The sequence below is a fragment of the Megascapheus bottae genome, chromosome 18, assembly GCF_031878675.1.
Source record: "Megascapheus bottae isolate mThoBot1 chromosome 18, mThoBot2.hap1, whole genome shotgun sequence".
In the NCBI taxonomy this organism is placed as follows: domain Eukaryota; kingdom Metazoa; phylum Chordata; class Mammalia; order Rodentia; family Geomyidae; genus Megascapheus; species Megascapheus bottae.
Genome location: NC_143526.1, coordinates 30,121,950 through 30,141,383, shown reverse-complemented (window position 1 = coordinate 30,141,383; position 19,434 = coordinate 30,121,950). Strand labels below are relative to the sequence as shown.

The 19,434-nt window shown below is 42.4% G+C and overlaps 1 protein-coding gene across 4 annotated transcripts in view; it reads right to left on the bottom strand.

Moving 5' to 3' along the window:
* Cbfa2t2 (CBFA2/RUNX1 partner transcriptional co-repressor 2) overlaps window positions 1-19,434 on the bottom strand; it is a 93,135-nt gene that overhangs the window by 13,189 nt on the left and 60,512 nt on the right. For all 4 annotated transcript variants that reach the window (XM_090352183.1, XM_090352182.1, XM_090352181.1 and 1 more), the window contains exons 4-8: window positions 17,856-17,945; window positions 12,983-13,164; window positions 10,631-10,884; window positions 7,241-7,326; window positions 3,810-4,005 (exon numbers count right to left, since the gene is read on the bottom strand). In XM_090352183.1, the coding sequence (XP_090208309.1) occupies window positions 3,810-4,005; window positions 7,241-7,326; window positions 10,631-10,884; window positions 12,983-13,164; window positions 17,856-17,945 (808 nt within the window). The remainder of the gene's footprint in view (window positions 1-3,809; window positions 4,006-7,240; window positions 7,327-10,630; window positions 10,885-12,982; window positions 13,165-17,855; window positions 17,946-19,434) is intronic.

The following is a 19,434-nucleotide window of genomic DNA, read 5'->3' as shown; positions in this document are numbered from 1 at the left end:
TTCTTGAAGTTACTAATTTCCTTCTATTCTAGGCACATTTTGCCAGTGCCAGTAACATATACCAGTAATCCTAGCTGTCTTCTATCATGTTAGATATTAAAAAGATTTGGGGGGGCCGGGAGTTTGGCCTAGTGATAGAGTGCTTGCCTAGCATGCACGAAAACCCGGGTTCAATTCCTTGGTACCACATACATAGAAAAAAGCCAGAAGTGATGCTGAGGCTCAAGTGGTAGAGTGCTGGCCTTGAGAAAGTCCAAGGACAGTGCTCAGGCCCTGAGTCCAAGCCCAGGACTGGCAAAAAAAAAAAAAAAAAAAAAAAAAAAAGATTTGGGGGCCGTGAGTTTAGCCTAATGGTAGAGTGCTAGCTTGCCTCTCTACACGTACAAAGACCTGAGTTTGATTCCTTGGTACCACATACATAGAAAAAGCTGGAAGTGGTAATGTGGTTCAAGTGGTAAAGCTTTAGCACAAGGACAGTGTTCAGACCCTGTGTTCTAGCTCCACAGGTTGAAGCCAAACTGAACAATTTCTACAAAATCTGTAAGATTCTTATTTCCAATTAACCAGCAAAATTCTGGAAGTGGAGCTGTGGCTCAAGGGGTAGAGCATTAGTCTTGAGTAAAAAAGCTTAGGGTCAATACCAAGGCCTTGAGTTCAAGCCCCAGTACGGGTACAAAGACAACTCTCAGAGACCTGGAGATTAGCTTTGTCTGTTTTTGAAGATTTTATGAAAGGAATCACACAATTTTGCTATACTCAACATCCCACATAAAATAGTGTTAGTCTATGGCTAGCCTGAGAGCAAGGTTGGGTGGGATGGAAAAGTGGGGTCACTTAGCTACTTAGTACTGGACACAGGCATCATTTCTGGCTTGGCCTTGAAAGTTTCTTTCTTTTTTTTTTTTTTTTTGCAACTAACAAGCATCCTCTATGGAACATGCTAGGTCTGTAACAAGAAGAGATGCATCCTCCCTGATGAACATTTGGGAACTTCAAGTGGGTGGGTGGAGAAAGTGTGATCACAGATGGCCATCTTTTCAGCTGTGCCTTCGGATGGGACACATTTTCAGTACTGGGTAAAAATGACAGAACATTTTTGGGGAATATCTCTGGCTTCCTGCATATATCCTTGAAAGAAAGACTACGTTAGTCTCTGCTGTTTCAGGCTGGGAAGAAGCAAGATGAGAAAATCAAATTTGGTCTAACTAAACTTTTTGTAGGTGATGATTAACAGTGGTATTTTCCTAAATAGAGAACAGAGAAAAATAGGAATCATAATAATGTGAACAATTTCAAAGCTATTATGAAAAAAAAAAAAAGTGATGGCACAAAGGAGTACCTACCTGTGATTTAGTATGCCCTTCGTGTTAGGCAAGTGCTCCACCAGTGAGCTACACTACCAGACCCATATTATGGTTTTATGGTTCCTGCTTTGGACTCCTTCCCAAGGCAGGCCATACAAACTCTGATCTTTCCTCTGTCTCACTTTCAGTCTTGGATCTGGCTAAGACAGAAATTCTCTTAATCTAGCTCTGTCTGAATTTAAGTTTATAAGACCCTTTTCATTCCAAAGAGGTCCTGGCCTCAAATCCCAGAGAAAGAAATGATGCAGAAAGATAGAGACTAGTGAAGCAGACGGACTTTGAATTTCTCCACTCTGTTTCTTGGCATTAGATAGGCCATAAATGTCCATGAAAGCCCCAAAGATAGCATTTGAAGAGCTTCTAGCCAGCTGACTATGTGGAGTTCCTGGAGAGTGCCAGAGAAGCTCCATACTCCCTTTCCCTGAACTTGCCTATGGATCAGTTCCAGTATATGCTCTGTAACATCCTTGTGTAACAGTAAATTTGTTTCCCTGTGAGCCACTCAACCAAATCCATTGAAACTAAATAGGCTGTTGTAGGAATCCTGACTGAAAGCCAGTAGGTAAAACAACCTGGGGCTTATGTCTGGCATCTAAAATGTAATGTGGGCCAGCCACCAGTGACTCACACCTGTAATCCTAGCTACTCAGAAGGCTGAGATCTGAGGATTGCAGTTCAAATATAGCCAGGGCAGAAAAGTCTACGTGAGTATCTTATTTCTAATTAAGCGCTCAAAATCCAGAAGTGGCACTGGCTCAATGCAGTAGAGCAATAGCTTTGAGCAAAAACAATCTCAGGGACAGTGCCTAGGCCCTGAGTTCAAGCCTTACGAACAACAACAACAAAATAATAAAATAAAATGGGGCCAGGAGTTTGGCCTGGTGGTAGAGTGCTTGCCTAGCATGCTCCAAGAACCTGGGTTTGATTCCTCAGTACTTCATACATAGAAAAAAGCCAGAAGTAGTGCTGAGGCTCAAGTGGTAGAGCTCTAGCCTTGAGAAAGTCTAAGGACAGTGCTCAGGCCCTGAGCTCAAGCCCAGGATTGGCAAAATAAATAAATAAAAATTCCTGAGGGTGTTTTGTTAAAAAAAAAAAAAAAAGGAATGTAGAATGTGGCCTTACATGCAAGTATAGAAAGTGCTAGAACTTAAGTGCAGGACAGGACACCCATGCTCAGTTGTGTCTATGACTGTAGGATTGCTTGCTGGTAGGAAGAAATCTCTACACATCTGAAGCTTAAAGAAGTCTATATTGAGTGTGGTGTGAGAGCAGAGGAGAATCAACAGCGTTTTTTTTGTTTTGTTTTGTTTTTTTCTTTTCTCCCAATAGGGTAGTACATTCAGCCTGGCTGAACTTAAGAGCCAAACACTGTATTTGTCACTCAGCCTGTGTGGGTATATGTATTGGTCTCCCTCCCCACATGTAGAAAAAAAAAATAGTTGTTAAAACACAAACATTCACATAGACAATGAATATTTAAGAATACTCTTAGCTGGGCACGGTGGCTCACGTTTGTAGTCCTAGCTACTGAGGAGGCTGAGATCTGAGGCTTGAGGTTCAAAGCTAGCCTCGGCACTAAAGTCCACCAGACTCTTAACTCCCAAAATACGGGAGGTGGTGATATGGCTCAAGGGGTAGGGCAGTAGCCTTGAACTGAAGAGCTCAGGAACAATGCCCAGGCCCAGAGTTCAAGCCCCACAACCAGGAAAAAAAAAGAAAGAAAGAAAAAGAATATTCTTGGGCTGGGAATGTGGGTTAGTGGTAGAGTGCTTGCATAGCATGCATGAAGCCCTGGGTCTGACTCCTCAGAAACATAAACAGAAAAAGCCAGAAATGGTACTGTGGCTGAAGTGGTACAGTGCTAGCCTTGAGCAAAAAGAAGCTTAGGGACAGCGTCTAGGACCTGAGTTCAAACCCTAGGACTGCCCCTCAATATAAACAATAAATAAATAAAAATCAAGGCTTGTGTTTGGGGGTGGTGATACATGATTGCAATCCCAGCATGCTCATGGTCATACTGAGTTATAAAGCAAGACTGTCTTAAAAATAAAACAAAACAGGGGCTGGAAGTATGGCCTAGTGGTAGAGCGCATGCCTAGCATGCACAAAGGCCCGGGTTCCATTCCTCAGTGCCACATACATGGAAAAAGCCAGAAGTGGTGCAGTGCCTCAGGTGATAGAGCTCTAGCCTTGAGAAAACCCAAGGACAGTGTTTCGGCCCCGAGTTCAAGCCCCAGGACTGGCAATAAATAAATAAAAAATAAAACAGAACAGAAACAACAGTTCTTTCCTAGCAAGCATGAGACCTGAGGTTCACCTGAGTACTACCCCCCCAAAAAAAAACCCCAAACAAACAAAGCCATACTCTAGATTTGCCTCATTAAGTGGAGTCCACAGGTCCACAGGCTGCTGTTCATTCTAGGATCCCATCATATTGGCACTTACCATTGCTGAGAGAATCTGCACTTCCAGGGCTGTGCTGCCTAGAGACCAGCTCAGTTCCTGTTTTTCTCATCTCTGTGTTTTCATTAAATCGTCTCTTCCAGTAGTTGAGTTCTTCACGATCAGATTCCTGACAGCGCCTCAGAACTGCCATGGAACGCCTTGTTTTCTCTACCATTTCCATAATGCAATTCAGAGCCTGAACCACAGAAAAAGTTAGAGATAGGATAAAGAAATTTAAACAATGAATACTGAAAATCAAAGATAGGTTAAACAGTATAAAAATTATAGCAGTATAAAATTGGACACATTTACGGATAGACATAAAAGCCTTTATTTTGGGGGGTGAGGGTGGGTCATGGGGCTTGAACTTGGCCTGGGCACTGTCCCTGAGCGCTTCAGCTCAAGGCTACCACCCCACCCTTGAGCCAAGCTCCACTTCCTGTTTCCTAGAGGTGAATTGGAGTCTCAGGTCTTTTTGTACCTGGATGGCTTTGAACCTTGATTCTCAGATCTCAGCCTCCTGAGTAGGTAGAATTACAGGTGTGAGCTACTGCGCCCAGCTTGAAAGCCTGTTTTATACCTTCTAACTAAATATATACAGCAATTCCTTCATATCCATAAAAACTTGCTTCCAGAACCCACAGCAGATATCAAATGTCACGGATACTGAAGTTTTTAAGTGAAATCATGTAGCATTTGCAAAAAACAAAACAAAAAAAACTACTTCCCTCACATATACTTTACAGCACAGTTAGATTGCTCTGATAAGAGTAAATACTATGAAAGTAATTGTTATGCTGTTAAGGAACAAAATTGGATTTCTTTTTTTCTTTTCATTTTCAAACTACGATTCGAACTCAGCCTCATGCTTGTTAAACAGACATTCCACCACTTGAGATCCTCTGCCAATGTCTTAGAGAATTAGTTATTTTCGGCTGGGAGTTTGGCCTAGTGGTAGAGTGCTTGCCTAGCATGCACGAAGACCCAGGTTTGATTCCTTGGTGCCACATACTTAGAAAAAGCCAGAAGTGGTGCTGAGGCTCAAGTGGTAGAGCTCTAGCCTTGAGAAAAATCCAAGGACAGTGCTCAGGCCCTGAGTTTAAGCCCAGAACTGGCCAAAAAAAAAAAAAAAAAAAAAGAATTAGTTATTTTTCAAGATAAGGATCTTGCTTTATTGCCTTTGCTGGTGTAGATTGTGAACCTATTTCTGTTTCCCTTTGTTACCAAGATGCCATGTTAAAAGGGAATTTCTAGCCAGGAGCAGTGGCTCACACCTGTAATCCTAGCTACTAAGGAGGCTGAGAACTGAGGATTGAGGTTCAAAGCCAGCCAGGGCACTGAAAAGTTCATGCGACTCTAAGTGCTAATTAATCACCAGAAAACAGAAAGTAGCACTGTGGCTCAAGGGGTAAGGTAAGGTGGAACTCAGGGACAGCACCCAGGCCCATACAAAGAAAGAAAAAAAAGGGGGGGGGAATTTCTAGTCGCCAAGTGGCTTATGTCTGTAATTTTAGCTACTCAAGAGACTGAGACCACTGTTTAAAGCCAGACCAGACAGGAAAGTCTATGAGACTCTTACCTTCAATAAACTACTTAAACTACTTAGAAAAAGAAAAGCCGTAAGTGGCGGTATGGCTCAAGTGATATGAGTGCTAACCTTGAGCACAAATTGTCTCAGGGACAATGCCAAGGCCCTGAGTTCAAGCCCTAGGATTGACCAAAAAAATAAACAAAAAAGAGGGACTCTCTAAGCTTCTAATCAGGAACAACTCCCCGTCTGTCGAGTAGTTAAGTAGGATTACAGGTTTAAGCTACCACATTCACATCACTGGACAATTTTATTATTTTTTGGTGGCGTGAAAATCATTGAGTGTTTACAAAGACAGCAATGTTGTTACCATAAGATGTAGACTTGTGGGATCACATTCTTAAGTGTAGTGTGTCACTGACTGAAAAGTTATTATGACAAGACTTTGCTTCTTAGTTTTCAGAATGCTTCTCAGGATTCTTTAGGATGAAAGCAAGCATATGATCTGATTATAACATGATCTTTTATTACTTGATAAATCCATTGTCTTTTGTATGTGTGAGGCTTGAACTCAGGGCCTGGGTCTGTCCCTGAGTTTTTGTGCTTAAGGCTAGCACTCTATCCTGAGCCATAGCTCCACTTCTGAAAAACAGATTTTCATAGCAATGCAGTGGGCCCAAGTAATAAGGACCAGAGACAAATATTAAGAAGAACAAATAGCGAGGCATCACTGGTAGCTTATACCTATAATGCTAGTTTACTCAGGAGGTTGAGAGGTGAATATCACAGTTTAAAGCCAGCTGTGCAAGAAAATTTAGGAGACTCTTATCCCCAATTAAACAGTTAAAACAAAACAAAAAAAGCTCAAAGTGGAGCTGTGGTTCAAATGGTAGAGTACTAGCTTACCACTTGAAAAAGTGAAAAAGCTCAGGGATAGAGCTCTGGCATGGGTTGAAGAACTGGCACAAAATAACAAAAAAGGGCTTTTTATCTTGATTACAAATGCAAGAATCAGTAAAGCTAATCCTGAAAGCCTTCTCTCTCTCTCTCCCTCCCTCCCTCCCTCTCCCTCGGGACTTGAACTCAATCCCATGATTGCCAGTCCTGGGCTTGAGCTCAGGGCCTGGACACTGTCCTTGAACTTTCTCAAGCACTCTACCACTTGAGACACATCGTCACTTCCAGCCTTTTCTGTTTATATGGTACCGAGGAATCGAACCCATTCTTCCAGTGTGCTAGGCAAGCACTCTACTATTAACCCACATTCTTAGCGCCTCTTTATTATTTCTCTCTCTCCTCCCCCACCCTTGGGCTTGAACTCGGAGCCTGGGTGCTGTACCTGAGCTCATCACCTCATGGCTACCACCTTACCCCTGAGCCACAGCCCCACTTCCCTTTTTCTAGTGAATAATTGGAGAGAAGAGTCACTGGGTTCTTTGTGCCCAGGCTGGCTTTGAACCATGATTCTCAGATCTCAGGCTCCTGAGTAGCTAGGATTACAGGTATGAGTCACCTCACCTGGCCCTCTTTATTATTTCTTACATGACAATTTGTCTTATAACTTGAAGAGATCACCCCATGACCAAGATCTGAGAAAGATTCTCTCCAGCTGAGTGAATGATGCACAAATCAGCTTTTGTTAAAAATGGCTCTTGCTAAGCCCTTACACTCTTATCTTTAATTAACCACTAGAAAACTGGAAGTGGGGCTATGTCTCAAGAGGTACGGTATAGCCTTGAATTGAAGAGCTCAGGGACAGTACCCAAGCCCAGAATTCAAGCCCCATGCCTGATCAAAAAAAAAAAAAAGTTCTTGCTATGTTAACTTCAAGCACTATTAAATTACTGGTAATATTAACAATTAAAACAGAGAAATTAAATGAGTTATAAGCTGTAATTCTTACATGGTCAAGATGTTTCCATTCATCAGCCCATTCCCTTTCTGTCAAACGGTGGTCTACCAACTCATCTTGATAACTCCCATTTATACCTATTAAAAATTAAAGATTAAATTGAAGGATAACAGGAAGATTAACGAGAACCAAATTCTAACAGGCTAAATAAACATACATTACCTCCAACTAAGAGTATGTTATTAAGAGAATGCCTCAAAAATAGGGTGTGGGACCACAAAAATGGTATCACAAAGGATCAATATTCAGATTATACAAAATCAGGAATGAGGAATTATGACTCAGTCACAGAATGCACACCTAGTTTATATTATTGTGTAAGATACTTGGTTTGATCCCTAGCATTGGGATGGAGGCGTATACTCCAACAGATCTATTGTTCTAGAAAAACAAATGGAGCCAAGTGCCAGTGGCTTACATCTACAATCCTAGCTACTCAGAATGATATGACTTGACTCAGGATACCTGAAGGCAGTTCAAAGGCAACCCCAGCAAAAAACTCTTATCTCCAATTAACCACCAAAAAGCAGGAAGTAAGACTGTAGCTCAAGTAGTTGAGTATTAGACTAAAGCAAATAAGTACAGCGATAGCATTCAGGCCCTGAGTTCAAGTCCCAGGACCAGCATTAAAAACAAAAAGGCTGGGCAGGTGCAGTGGCTCATGCCTGTAATACTAGCTACTCTGGAGGCTGAGATCAGAGGATCAAGGTTCAAACCCAGCCCAGGCACAAAAGGTTCTGAGACTCTTATCTCCAATTAACCTCTAAAAAAAACAGGAAGTGGGGCTTGGCTCAAAGGCAGTAGCCTTGAGCTGAAGAGCTAAGGGATAGCACCCAGGCCAAGTTCAAGCCCATGACTCACCAAAAAAAAAAAAAAAAAAAAAAAGGCTGCTGGGCAATGGTAGCTCACATCTGTAATCTTAGCTACTCAGGAGGCTGAGATCTGAGGATCAGGTTCAAAGCCAGCCCCAACAGGAAAGTTCTTGAGACTCTTATCTCCAATTAACCACCAGAAAACCAGAAGTAGCACTGCTGCTCAAGTGGTAGCGCGATAGCTTTGAGCTGAAGAGTTCGAGGACGGCTCCCTAGCCCAGAGGTCAAGCCCCAAGACTTACCAAAACAAACAAGAAAACAAAAACAACAACAAAACAAAAAGGCTATGGCTTAAGTGGTAGAGTATTACTTGTTAGCAAGTACAAGATCCTGAATTCAATTGCTGGTATCAGAGGAGGGAGGGAAGGAGGGAGGGAACAGATTAGCCAGGTACCAGTGGCTTACACCTACAGTTATAGCTAATCAGGAGGCTGAAATCCGAGGACTGCTGTTCAAAGCCAGCCTGTGAAAGAAAAATCTGAGAGACTCTTATCTCTATAACCACCAAAAAGCCCAAAGTGGAGCCATGTGTGGCTCAAGACAGCACTAGAACCTTGAGCAAAAATCTCAGGGACAGGGGCCGGGAGTTTGGCCTAGTGGTTAAAGTGCTTGCCAAGCATGCACGAAGACCCAGGTTTGATTCCTTGATACCACATACTTAGAAAAAGCCAGAAGTGGTGCTGAGGCTCAAGTGGTAGAGCTCTAGCCTTGAGAAAAATCCAGGGGCAGTCCTCAGGCCCTGAGCTTAAGCCCAGGACTGGCCAAAAAAAACAACAACAAAAAAAAAACAAACAAAAGATCTCAGGGACAGTCAGGCACAATGGCTCATGCCTGTAATCCTAACTACTCGGAAGCCTGAGATCAGAGGATCAATGCCAGCTCGGGCACAAAAGGACCTGAGACTCTTATCTCCAACTAGAAAATGAGAAGTGGGTCTGCGGTTCAAGGGTAGGATGGTAGCTTTGAGCTGAAGAGCCCAAGGATAATGCCCAGGTCCAGGGGTAGGGTGGTAGCCTTGAGCTGAAGAGCTCAGGGACAGTGTCCAGGCTGAGTTCAAGTCCTATGACCCACAATAAACAAACAAACAAACAAATAAATAAATAAATATCTTAGGGACAGCAGGGCACAGGTGGCTCACGCCTGTAATCCTACTACTCAGGAGACTGAGATTGAGAATTGCGGTTTGAAGCTTGCCCATGCAGGAAACTCCACGAGACTCATCTCCAATAAGCTACTCAAAAAGGCCAAAAGTAGCACTATAGGGCTGGGCGTTTGGCCTAGTGGTAGAGTGCTTGCCTAGCATGCACAAAGACCCCGGTTAGATTCTTCGGCATCACATATAAAGAAAAAAGCTGGAAGGGGTGCTGTGGCTCAAGGGTAGAGCCACAGCCTTGAGAAAAGTCCAAGGACAGTGCTCAAAAGTCCAAGGACAGTGCTCAGGCCCTGAGTTCAAGCCCCACAACTGGCAAAAACCAAACAAACAACAAAAGTAGCACTATGACTCAAGTGAGAGAGAGCTTGCTTTAAGAGAAAGACGCTCAATGACAGTGCACAAGCCCGGAGTTAAAGCCCCAGGACCAGCCAAAAAAAAAAAAAGCTCAGGGACAATGTCTAGGGCCTAAACTCTAGGTTATGTCATAGGCAAGAAAGTAGGGGTTCATTATCATGAGAACATTCAAGTATTATAAAAGCTACTCAGGTAATACTTCATATCCAACATACCACAAAATTGAAACATCAACAAATACTAAGTATTGGCAAATGTGCTGCAATATGAACTGCTTAGCCACCAAAGCTAGAGTGTGGATTGAAAGCAGCTGAGTAGTACTAATATTTATGTGTCTCAGAATCAGGGTACTCTGAATCAAGAGTTGATCGTTATTTTCCCTTTTTTTTTTGAGGTGGGGGCGTGGTACTGGCACTTCTACCTCAAAGACAATGTATGTTTACCCTTGTATTCACTTTCTTTCTGGCCGATCATGGGACTTGAACTCTGGACCTGGGCACTATCCCTGAGCTCTTCAGCTTAAGGTTATCGTTGTACCACTTGGGCCACAGTACCCTTCTGGTTTTCTGGTGGTTCACTGGAAATAAGAATCTTGTGAATTTTTGTGCTTGGGCTGGCTTTGAACCACAATCCTCAGATCTCAACCTCTTGAATAGCTAGGATTACAAGCATGAGCCACCAGCACCCGGCTTCACTTGCTTATTTTTTATTAAGTTAACTTTACTTTTTCAGATCTCCATCTGGATAATATCCTACTTCTAGCAAAATCATAATAGGGATAGCAACAAAATACAAAGAGAGTTAAATACCACATAGGATCAGTTACAATAACCTCTTGTTATGTGTTATGCTTTTGTGTTTTGGAGAGCAACTTGCTATGTAGTTTTACTTCATCAGCAGTTATAAAAAGTAATGGTATTCTTTAGCTTTCTCAATGAGAAGGAAATAAACTCCTAGATTCTGCTGTACTTAAAGCACTCCCATGTTGTATATGTCACTTACTAATATTGTGGTGCCTTTCACGAACATCTCGATGTTCCAGCATCTTGTTAGGCTCCCGATACAGGTGAGAAGTTGCGATGTCTTCTAAGGTATAGTGCTGAAGAGGTGGAGGTGTCGGGTGAAACTGGCCCCCAGGATTCATGAGGGGCACAGTGAGGGCGGGACTGTGCCGAGGAGCAGGACTGATGGTACATACTCTTTTGGCAGGAGGCTCGGGAGGAATTGTATCTCTTTCAAAATTATTCTCTTCCCTCCTGCAGAAAAACCAGAGGTGTATATCTGAATATGTCAGCAAGTATTCATACCTATACTTCCAAGCACTGACTGTGTGCCCCACACCAATCCCAGAGCTTGAACTCAGGCCCTGAGTGCTGTTCTTGAGCTTTTTTCGTTCAAGGCTCTACCAATGAACAACAGATCAATTTCTGGCTTTTTTGATGCTTAAATGGAAATAAGTCTCAAGGACTTTCCTGTCGAGGCAGTTTTTGAGCAACCTGCACCCTATCTTTCTTTTTAATTTTTGGTGCTGGTCCCACATGCTAAACATGTACTCTACCACTGAGGCAGAGAATTCGGGCTGGCTCTGAACTCTTAGACTTCAGTTATGTTCCCCTTTCAGCATCTAGAGAAGCTAGGACTATAAGTACAGAGACTTAGGACAAGTGTAGCATAAGGCATGAACTAAATTGTCTCTAAGGACCAGATAACAAACCACAAATTGCTAATTTATTCATATAGCAAAAAGAAAGGTCAAATCCATATATAACTTGGCAAAACCATCCAATCCTCACGAGACTAAAAGAAGACAGAATTAGTCGAGCGCCGAGGCCCATGCCTATAATCCTAGCTACATAGGAGGCTGAGATCTGAGGATCAAGGTTCAAAGCCAGCTGGGGCGGGGTGGGGGGGGCAGGGCAGGAGTTTGGCCTAGCAGGTAGAGTGCTTGCCTAGCATGCACCAAGACCCGGGTTCAGTTCCTCAGTACCACATATATAGAAAAGCCAGAATTGCTGCTGTGGCTCAAGTGGTAGAGCACTAACCTTGAGGAAAGACCAAGGACAGTGCCCAGGCCCTGAGTTCAGTCCCCAGGACTGGCAAAAAAAAAAAAAAAAAAGCCAGCCTAAGCACTAAAGACCATGAGGGGTTGGGGAATTTGGCCTAGTGGTAGAGTGCTTGTCTAGCTTTGCACGAAGACCTGGGTTCAATTCCTAGGTACCACATGCTTAGGGAAAGCTAGAAGTGGTACTATGGCTCAAGTGGTAAAGTTCTAGCCCAAGGACAGTAATCAATCAGGCTCTGAGCTCAAGTCCCAAGATTGGGGGGGGAGGGGAGAAGCAGGCACCAAAGCTTCTGTAGAGCTGAGTCTGTGGAGGTTCCTGGTGAATGGTGTTCCCCAGGGAGAGGCATGGCAGTTTCATGTCCTTCTTTTTCCATGCCTTGCCCTTTGCATCTCCTCAGCTCATTCTCATCAGTACCCTGCCTGCTATCCTTTATAATAAGCCAGTATGTGCTAGTGCTTCCCTGAGAGCTATGAGCCACTGGAACAAATAATCAAATCTGAGAAAGGTAGCAGAAAGCCTGATTTTGTATGTATGCATGCATGCATGCAGGTATGCATGCAGATATGTATGTATGTACATCACTTGTGGGGCTTGAACTCTGGGCCTGGGGGCTGTCCCTGAGCTCTTCAGCTCAAGGTTATTGCTCTACCACTTAAGCTACAGTGCCACTTGAAGATAAAAGTCTCATGGACTTTACTGCCCAGGCTGGCATTGAACAGCTATTCTCAGATCTTAGCCTCCTGAAGTAGCTAGGATTACAGGCATGAGGACGGGCACTGGCAAGCCTGATTTATTTACATCTAGTCAGAAACAGAAAGTGCAGAAGGGTTTGCTCATTTGAATGGACAGTATTCATAGCTACAACCTAGAATCTGAAACTGGCACCAGAAGGAAAGAGAGCATACTGATGACAGAGCCCTTGAACTTGTCTGCTATTTCATCTCTAGGTACTGGCAGAACTTAAGGACTATCAACTAGTGCGCACTATAGGATGGACTGTGCTTGATGTATGGGAGGAAAACTATAGTGTATTGACAGCTGAGTGGGAATACAGAAAAAGCAGAATGCTGTGCTGCTTCCCAGAGCAGTGGACCCATCCAAATTCCAGTGCAGAGTTTCTCACCAGGAGTAGGTAGAACTTAAAAACTGTTGGGACAAAGCAGAAACAACTTTGGAAAGTCAGAGATATTACCTAGCTACAACCCAGCAATCAAATTCCTTCTTCCCTAAGAAAGGGGTGAGTCACAGTAGATCCAGAAAACCAAGGTCAACAAATCTCCTTTCTGCTCACCTCTCTGGACTGGGCCTCTTCCCATTTCCATGTACTTCCATGAGGAGCTCGGAAGAGTCAGCTGGAGATGCAATGCTGGTGTTGAGTAGAAGGTGTTCGTGTTGCGCTAGGTACTGGGATGGGGTCTGTTTGGCAGCCCGGGCACAGTGCAACAGTTCTCGCTGTAGCAGTGGCAGGTTGGCCTTGAAACAAAGAAGCAGAAGTAGCACTGAGCTCTACTTTACAATGATTAGCACCTCAGAGAGCTCTCACCAAATAGGTAACAATCCTCTACTGGCTAATCTAATTCTCTCATCAGACTTTTGAGTGAGTCAAGTGAATCTTCTATTCTATATCTCAATTACTGGTTCCCTTGTTTCTTGCCACAAGATGTCATCCCCCTAACGAAGGGCTATAACATAATTATCTCCCTTTGTGGACTAAGACAGAGTTCAAAGTGGAATAAAGATTTATTGACCAGGCCAAGTGCTGGTGGCTCACACCTGTAATCACAGCTACTCAGGAGGCTGAGATCTGAGAATCATAGTTCAGAATCAGTCCAGGCAGGAAAGTATGTGAGACTCTTCTCTATAATTAACCACCAGAAAAGCGGTGGCTCAAAGTGGTAAAGCCCTAGCCTTGAGCAAAAGAGCTTAGGGACAAAGCCTAGGACCTGAGTTCAAATCCCACGATTGACCCACCTCACTCCACCCTTGCAAAAGAAAAAATTGTTCACCATTTAATTTCTCACAAGACTTTCCTGCCCAGGCTGGCTTCAAACCATGATCTTTAGATCTCAGCCTCCTGGGTAGTTAGGTTTACAGGCACAAGCCACTGGTACCTGTCACTGGTACCTGGCTTGATGATTTAATTTCAAAACATACATTTTTTTTTCATTTTCCTTTTTGTGTGGCACTGGGTTTAAACTCAGGGAATAGAATTTACTCAGTCTACTCATTCTGGTCCCGCCTTTAGCTGGTTAGTTAGGCAATGAGTCTTGAGGAGAAACTTCTGCCTGATTTGCCTTTAAATCATGATTGTCTGGCTCTCCTGAGTAGGTGGGATTAAAGGTTTGAACCACACGAAAGAACATACATTTCTCAACAATGTGCTTCCGTTCTTTAACTAGTGATGGGGAAGAACTTGGGCTTCATATATGCTGACAAGCACTCAAACACTGAGGTAGATACTTCCCTAATCCCAAAATATAGGGACTTTTAAATACTTGGGTCACCTGGAAAATGATTCATGCTTACAAGGAACTAACACTAACTATCATTAACAGCCCTAGATTCTTTTCTTTTTTTTTTTTTGTGGGTCATGGGGTTGGAACTCGGCTTGGGCCCAGTCTCTGAGCTCTTCAGCTCAAGGCTACTGCCCTACCCTTGAGCCAAGCCCCACTTCCCATTTTCTGGAGGTTAACTGGAGATAAGAGTCTGGTCCTTCTGTGGGCTCTTTTGTGCATAGGCTGGCTTTGAACCTTGAACCTCAGATCTCAGCCTCCTGAGTAGCTAGGATTACAGGTGTGAACCACCACGCCTGGCTCAGCTATGGATTCTTTTCTGAATCAAAACCAATCCCAATCGTTCAGTGTTCTCTAGAGAAATGCCTTGGAATTCTGAAAAGTGGGATTACTGTGGAACATGGGGTTTTTAAAGAGAGTACTGAGGATAATGTAATCTGTTGGATAATTCTGTACTGACATTTTTCTTACCATAATTAGAAAACTTAGTAGGTGCAAATCATTAAAAATTTCATATATTGCTAGATAACACTGGCTAAAGCCTATAAGTCTAGCCACTCAGGAGGCTGAAGTATAAAGATTATGTGGGCAAGAAAAGTCTTGTGAAATGCTTATCTTTAATAAACCATCAAAAAGCTAGAAATGGTATAGTGACTCAATTAAAATGTTATTGGAAAATCACTAATCAGTGAAATAAAATATATTCTTTTTTTTTTTTTAAATCAAGAGGTGGAGTTGTGGATTAAAGTGGTAGTGCGCCAGCCTTAAGCAAAAAAAGCTCAGAAACAGTGCCCAAGTCCTGAGTTCAAGCCTCAGGACTTGCACCAAAAAAAAAAATTACATATATCAGCGGGGCGCAGTGGCTTATGCCTGTAATCCTAGCTACTCAGGAGGCAGTTTCAAAGTCAGCCAGGGCACTAAAGTGTATGAGACTCTTATTTCCAACTAATCACCAGAAAACTGGAAGTGGCTCTTGTGGCTCAAGGGATAGGGCAATAGCATTGAGCTGAAGAGCTCAGGGACAGCACCCAGGCCCACACTTCAAGTCCCATGACTGACAATAAATAATATCTTCCCCCATCTACCCCTACCTATTGACACCCCTCCCCCGGGTTGTGGGGCTTGGACTCTGGCTTGTGTGCTGTCCCCGAGCTCTTCAGCTCAAAGGTACCACACTACCCCTTGAACCACAGTGCCACTTCCACTTTTCTAGTGTTTAATTGTAGATAAGAGTGTCATGGACTTTTCAGTGTCCCAGATGGCTTTGAACCTCGATCCTCAGATCTCAGTCTCTTGAGTAGCTAAGATTATAAGCGTGAGCCACCACGTCCAGTTCCAGTTCCATATATCTTTTAAATCACAAAATTCTTTTGTAAGTAGAATTTATGTTCCCTAGATTTCTTTTACTAAAAAGATAAAGAATGACATTTTTTCCCAATATTTAAACATGATCCAGGCTAAGCCTGTGACAGAAGCTTTTATTCTCAAGGGACAGATGAGGAAGCAAAAGGAGTTTTAATACACTCAAGTAATCATCCTCTTGCTGAGAGTAAATTCAGGAGGCACCATAATTAGTGACTATTTTAAAGCAGAAATAAATTGACAAAACCCCAAATGCTAGCCAAAAAGCTGCCATAACAACCTACCTCATGCTGTTTTCCAAAATAACAGAGTTAAGAATAGAGAATTGAACAATATAAAACACTTTAATTCTGTTCTCTAACCTCTATCTTATTGCACCTGAAAAAAACTGAATTGAAAAAAAAGTTATGTTTGCATTTGTTGCATGTCTCCTCTAGTTAAAAAAGAGAGAAGGAAAAATGAGCACAAATTATTTTCTAGTAATACAAATTTTAGGAATCTTCCTTGATTCTGAGAGCTAGAAAAGTTTCAGAGACTGCCATGAACAGCTGGCGCTTACACAGTATTAGAAGATAGCCATACATAGCCTGCACATCTTCCTCTATGCGCCTGCTATGATCCAAATCAACACTTTTTTCCCCCCTTCGTTTGTCTGGGGCTTGAACTCAGGACCTGGGTGCTGTTCCTGAGCTCTTTTGCTAGTGCTCTATTACTTGGAGCCACAGTGCTACTTCCACTTTTCTGGTAAGATCAGAGATGAGAAGCTTACAGCCTTTCCTGCTCAATCTGGCTTTGAACTATCATCCTCGGACCCCAGCGCCTGAGAAACTAGGATTATAGGCATGAGCCACCAACACCTGGCTCAATATATTTTTTAAAACTGGTATTATGCTGGACATGGTGGTATATACCTGTAATCACTATGTATGGTAAGCTGAGGCAAGAGGATTATGAGGTTTTAGGGTAACAGGATCTATATAATAAGACCTTTTCACAAAAAGCAAAAACAAACAAGAGTGTCAATATGTTAGCATTTATTAAAATGGCTTCCCTTCTCTTTTCTTTTATTGCTTTCAGATTCAGAGTACTAGAGTTTGAGTTCCAGGCCTGCATTTGTTAGCTATGTATTATACTACCTGAGCCATTTTTTTTTTGCCAGTCCTGGGCCTTGAACTCAGGGCCTGAGCACTGTCCTTGGGCTTTCTCAAGGCTAGAGCTCTACCACTTGAGCCACAGCACTGCTTCCAGTTTTTATCTATGTATGTGGTACCAAGGAATTGAACCCTGGTCTTTGTGCATGCTAGGCAAGCACTCTACCACTAGGCCAAACTCCTGGCCTGCTTTAATTACTTTTCAGATAGGGTCTTACTCCTACATGTGCCTCCTGAATAGTTGGTATTACTATACTTCCTTCACCTAACAAAAAAGTCTTGATTTTGGATTGGGGGAGTAGCCTAATGGTAGAGTACCTGTCTAGGATACGTGAGTTCCTGAGGTTGAACCTAAGAACTTCCAGAAAAAGTTTTGTTTTGCTATAAAGAACATAAATGGGATACTAGTAGAATATAACTAAGGCCCACAGACTAGTAAAAGGGGAAATCAAAAATTAATTTTCTGATTATATAGTTGTATTTACTATTATCTGTGGCTTTCTTATGCTCAAATACTTCTGAAGAAAAATAGAGAATGATAATAAGATGTAAATCCGGGTAAAGGCTACATAGAAATTTGTTATACCATTTTATAGCTCATCTGTGAGCATGAAATTACTTCAAAATAAAAGATTTTAAAAAGGTCAGCTGAATAAATGTAATACTACCTCAGTTATAACAGCACAATGATTTAAAACAAGAAACAAATTCCAGAGGACACGAATGTAAGACTAAGTTACCTGGGGCTTAGGGTGACAAACACTGCCTTCTCACATCCTCCTAGCCTGGTAGCAAATTACAATTGCACAGGCCTCTTCTCTCATATAACATGCATTCTTATAAGACCTATACTTTTTCCATCTCCAGTTTACCCCTCCTTTCTTCTATGCTTTCTTGTTCTTATTCTTTGTGTTACCAACAGTGTCTGCACACAGACCACACTCAAGGCTTTTGCAATCTGCATCTCATCATGCAGGAGCGTTATTTACAGATTGCACTCACACCTCTCTACCAGCCCAAAATAAAACAAACACATGAAAATATAGAGAGCTACCCTGATTTGCATGACAGATCAGTGATCAGGAAGATTCTGAGGAAATATTGAGGATAAATTATGTTCTGTAGTTCCCACAGTTACCTTGAGAAATGGAATCACAAAGGGACGAAGAGGAAAGTTTGTGGCCTCCTGGAGCTTGCAATGGAATTCTTCAATTGTCACAGTTGAGTTCTGAAAAGATAAATTACGTTCAGCTTCTAAAGCTGAATACAGTTGCACAATGCTGAACCCTGAACTGAGGCTTCACTCAAAGGATTAACCAAACTGCTTCCTTAATAGTAGAAGCTCCACCTCTCTGAATGTTGTGTCAATTTCAATAGCAAGGTAAGGTCTGTGCCTAATGATCATTTCTAGAGTGAAAAGAAGAGTTAGAAGCTCAGTTGTAATGAATAACAGTGACTCTGTTTCTGGTTATGAAAAGTATACTTAAACATACATTCATTTATTCATTTATTCTTTTGTTAGTCCTAGGACTTGAACTTAGAACCTGGGGACTGTTTCTATGCTTCTTTTGTTCAAGAATAGCATTTCACCACTTGGAGCAGCTCAAGTGGCTAACTGGAGATAAGAGTATCACAGACTTTCTTGGCTTCAAACCTTCATCTTCAGATCTTAGCCTCCTGTGTAGCTATGACTATAGGATGAGCTACCTACCAGTCCTCAACCTAAATCTTTATTATCTAGCATGACAAAGGGCAGCTGGATCTACTACCTGCATTGAATATTTTCTAGTATCTCATGTCCTGTAGTCTCTAGAAAATTCCATTGCTCACTCTTGAGAGAATAAGAATAAAAAGGCAGGCTGGGAGTCTGGCCTAGTGGTAGAGTGCTTGCCTAGCATGCACAAAAACGCGGGTTTGATTCCTCGGTACCACATACATAGTAAAAAAGCTGGAAGTGGTGCTGAGACTCAAGTGGTAGAGCTCTAGCCTTGAGAAATCCCAAGGACAATGCTCAGGCCATGTCAGGTCTTGAGCTCAAGCCCAGGATTGACAAAAAAAAAAAAAAAAAAAAAAGAAAAAAAAGAATAAAGAGGCAGTAAATCTTAGTAGTATTACTATAAAAATAGTTTTGACCCTCTAGATTTCACTAAGAATCATGAGAATCCTAGGAGTTTCCCTTGAATTACATTTTCAAAAATGAGACATAAGGATTGGTTTTATTAATTTTATTATTATTATTATTATTTTGCCAGTCCTGGTGATTGAACTCAGGGCCTGGGTACTGTCCTTGGACACTTTTTGCTCAAGGCTAGTGCTCTGCCACTTGAGCCATAGCACCACGTCTGGCCTTTTCTGTCTATGTGGTACGGAGGAATCAAACCCAGGGCTTCACACATGCTAGGCGAGTACTCTACCACTAGGTTATACCAAAGGCCCTATTTATTTTGCCATGCATAGAGGCAGCAAATAGAAAAGAGCACAATCAATGTAATATACTGGGGATTTGCAAGCATTAAAAACTGGTAGCATTGAGCTGGGCGGTGCCTCATACTTGTAATCCTAACTACTCAGGAGGCTGAGATCTGAAGACCAAGATTCAAAGCCAACTCAGGCACAAAAGGACCTGAGACTCTTACCTCCAATTAACCACTAGCAAATGGGAAGTGGGGCTTGGCTCAAGGGTAGGGTGGTAGTGTTGAGCTGAAGAAGGACAGTGC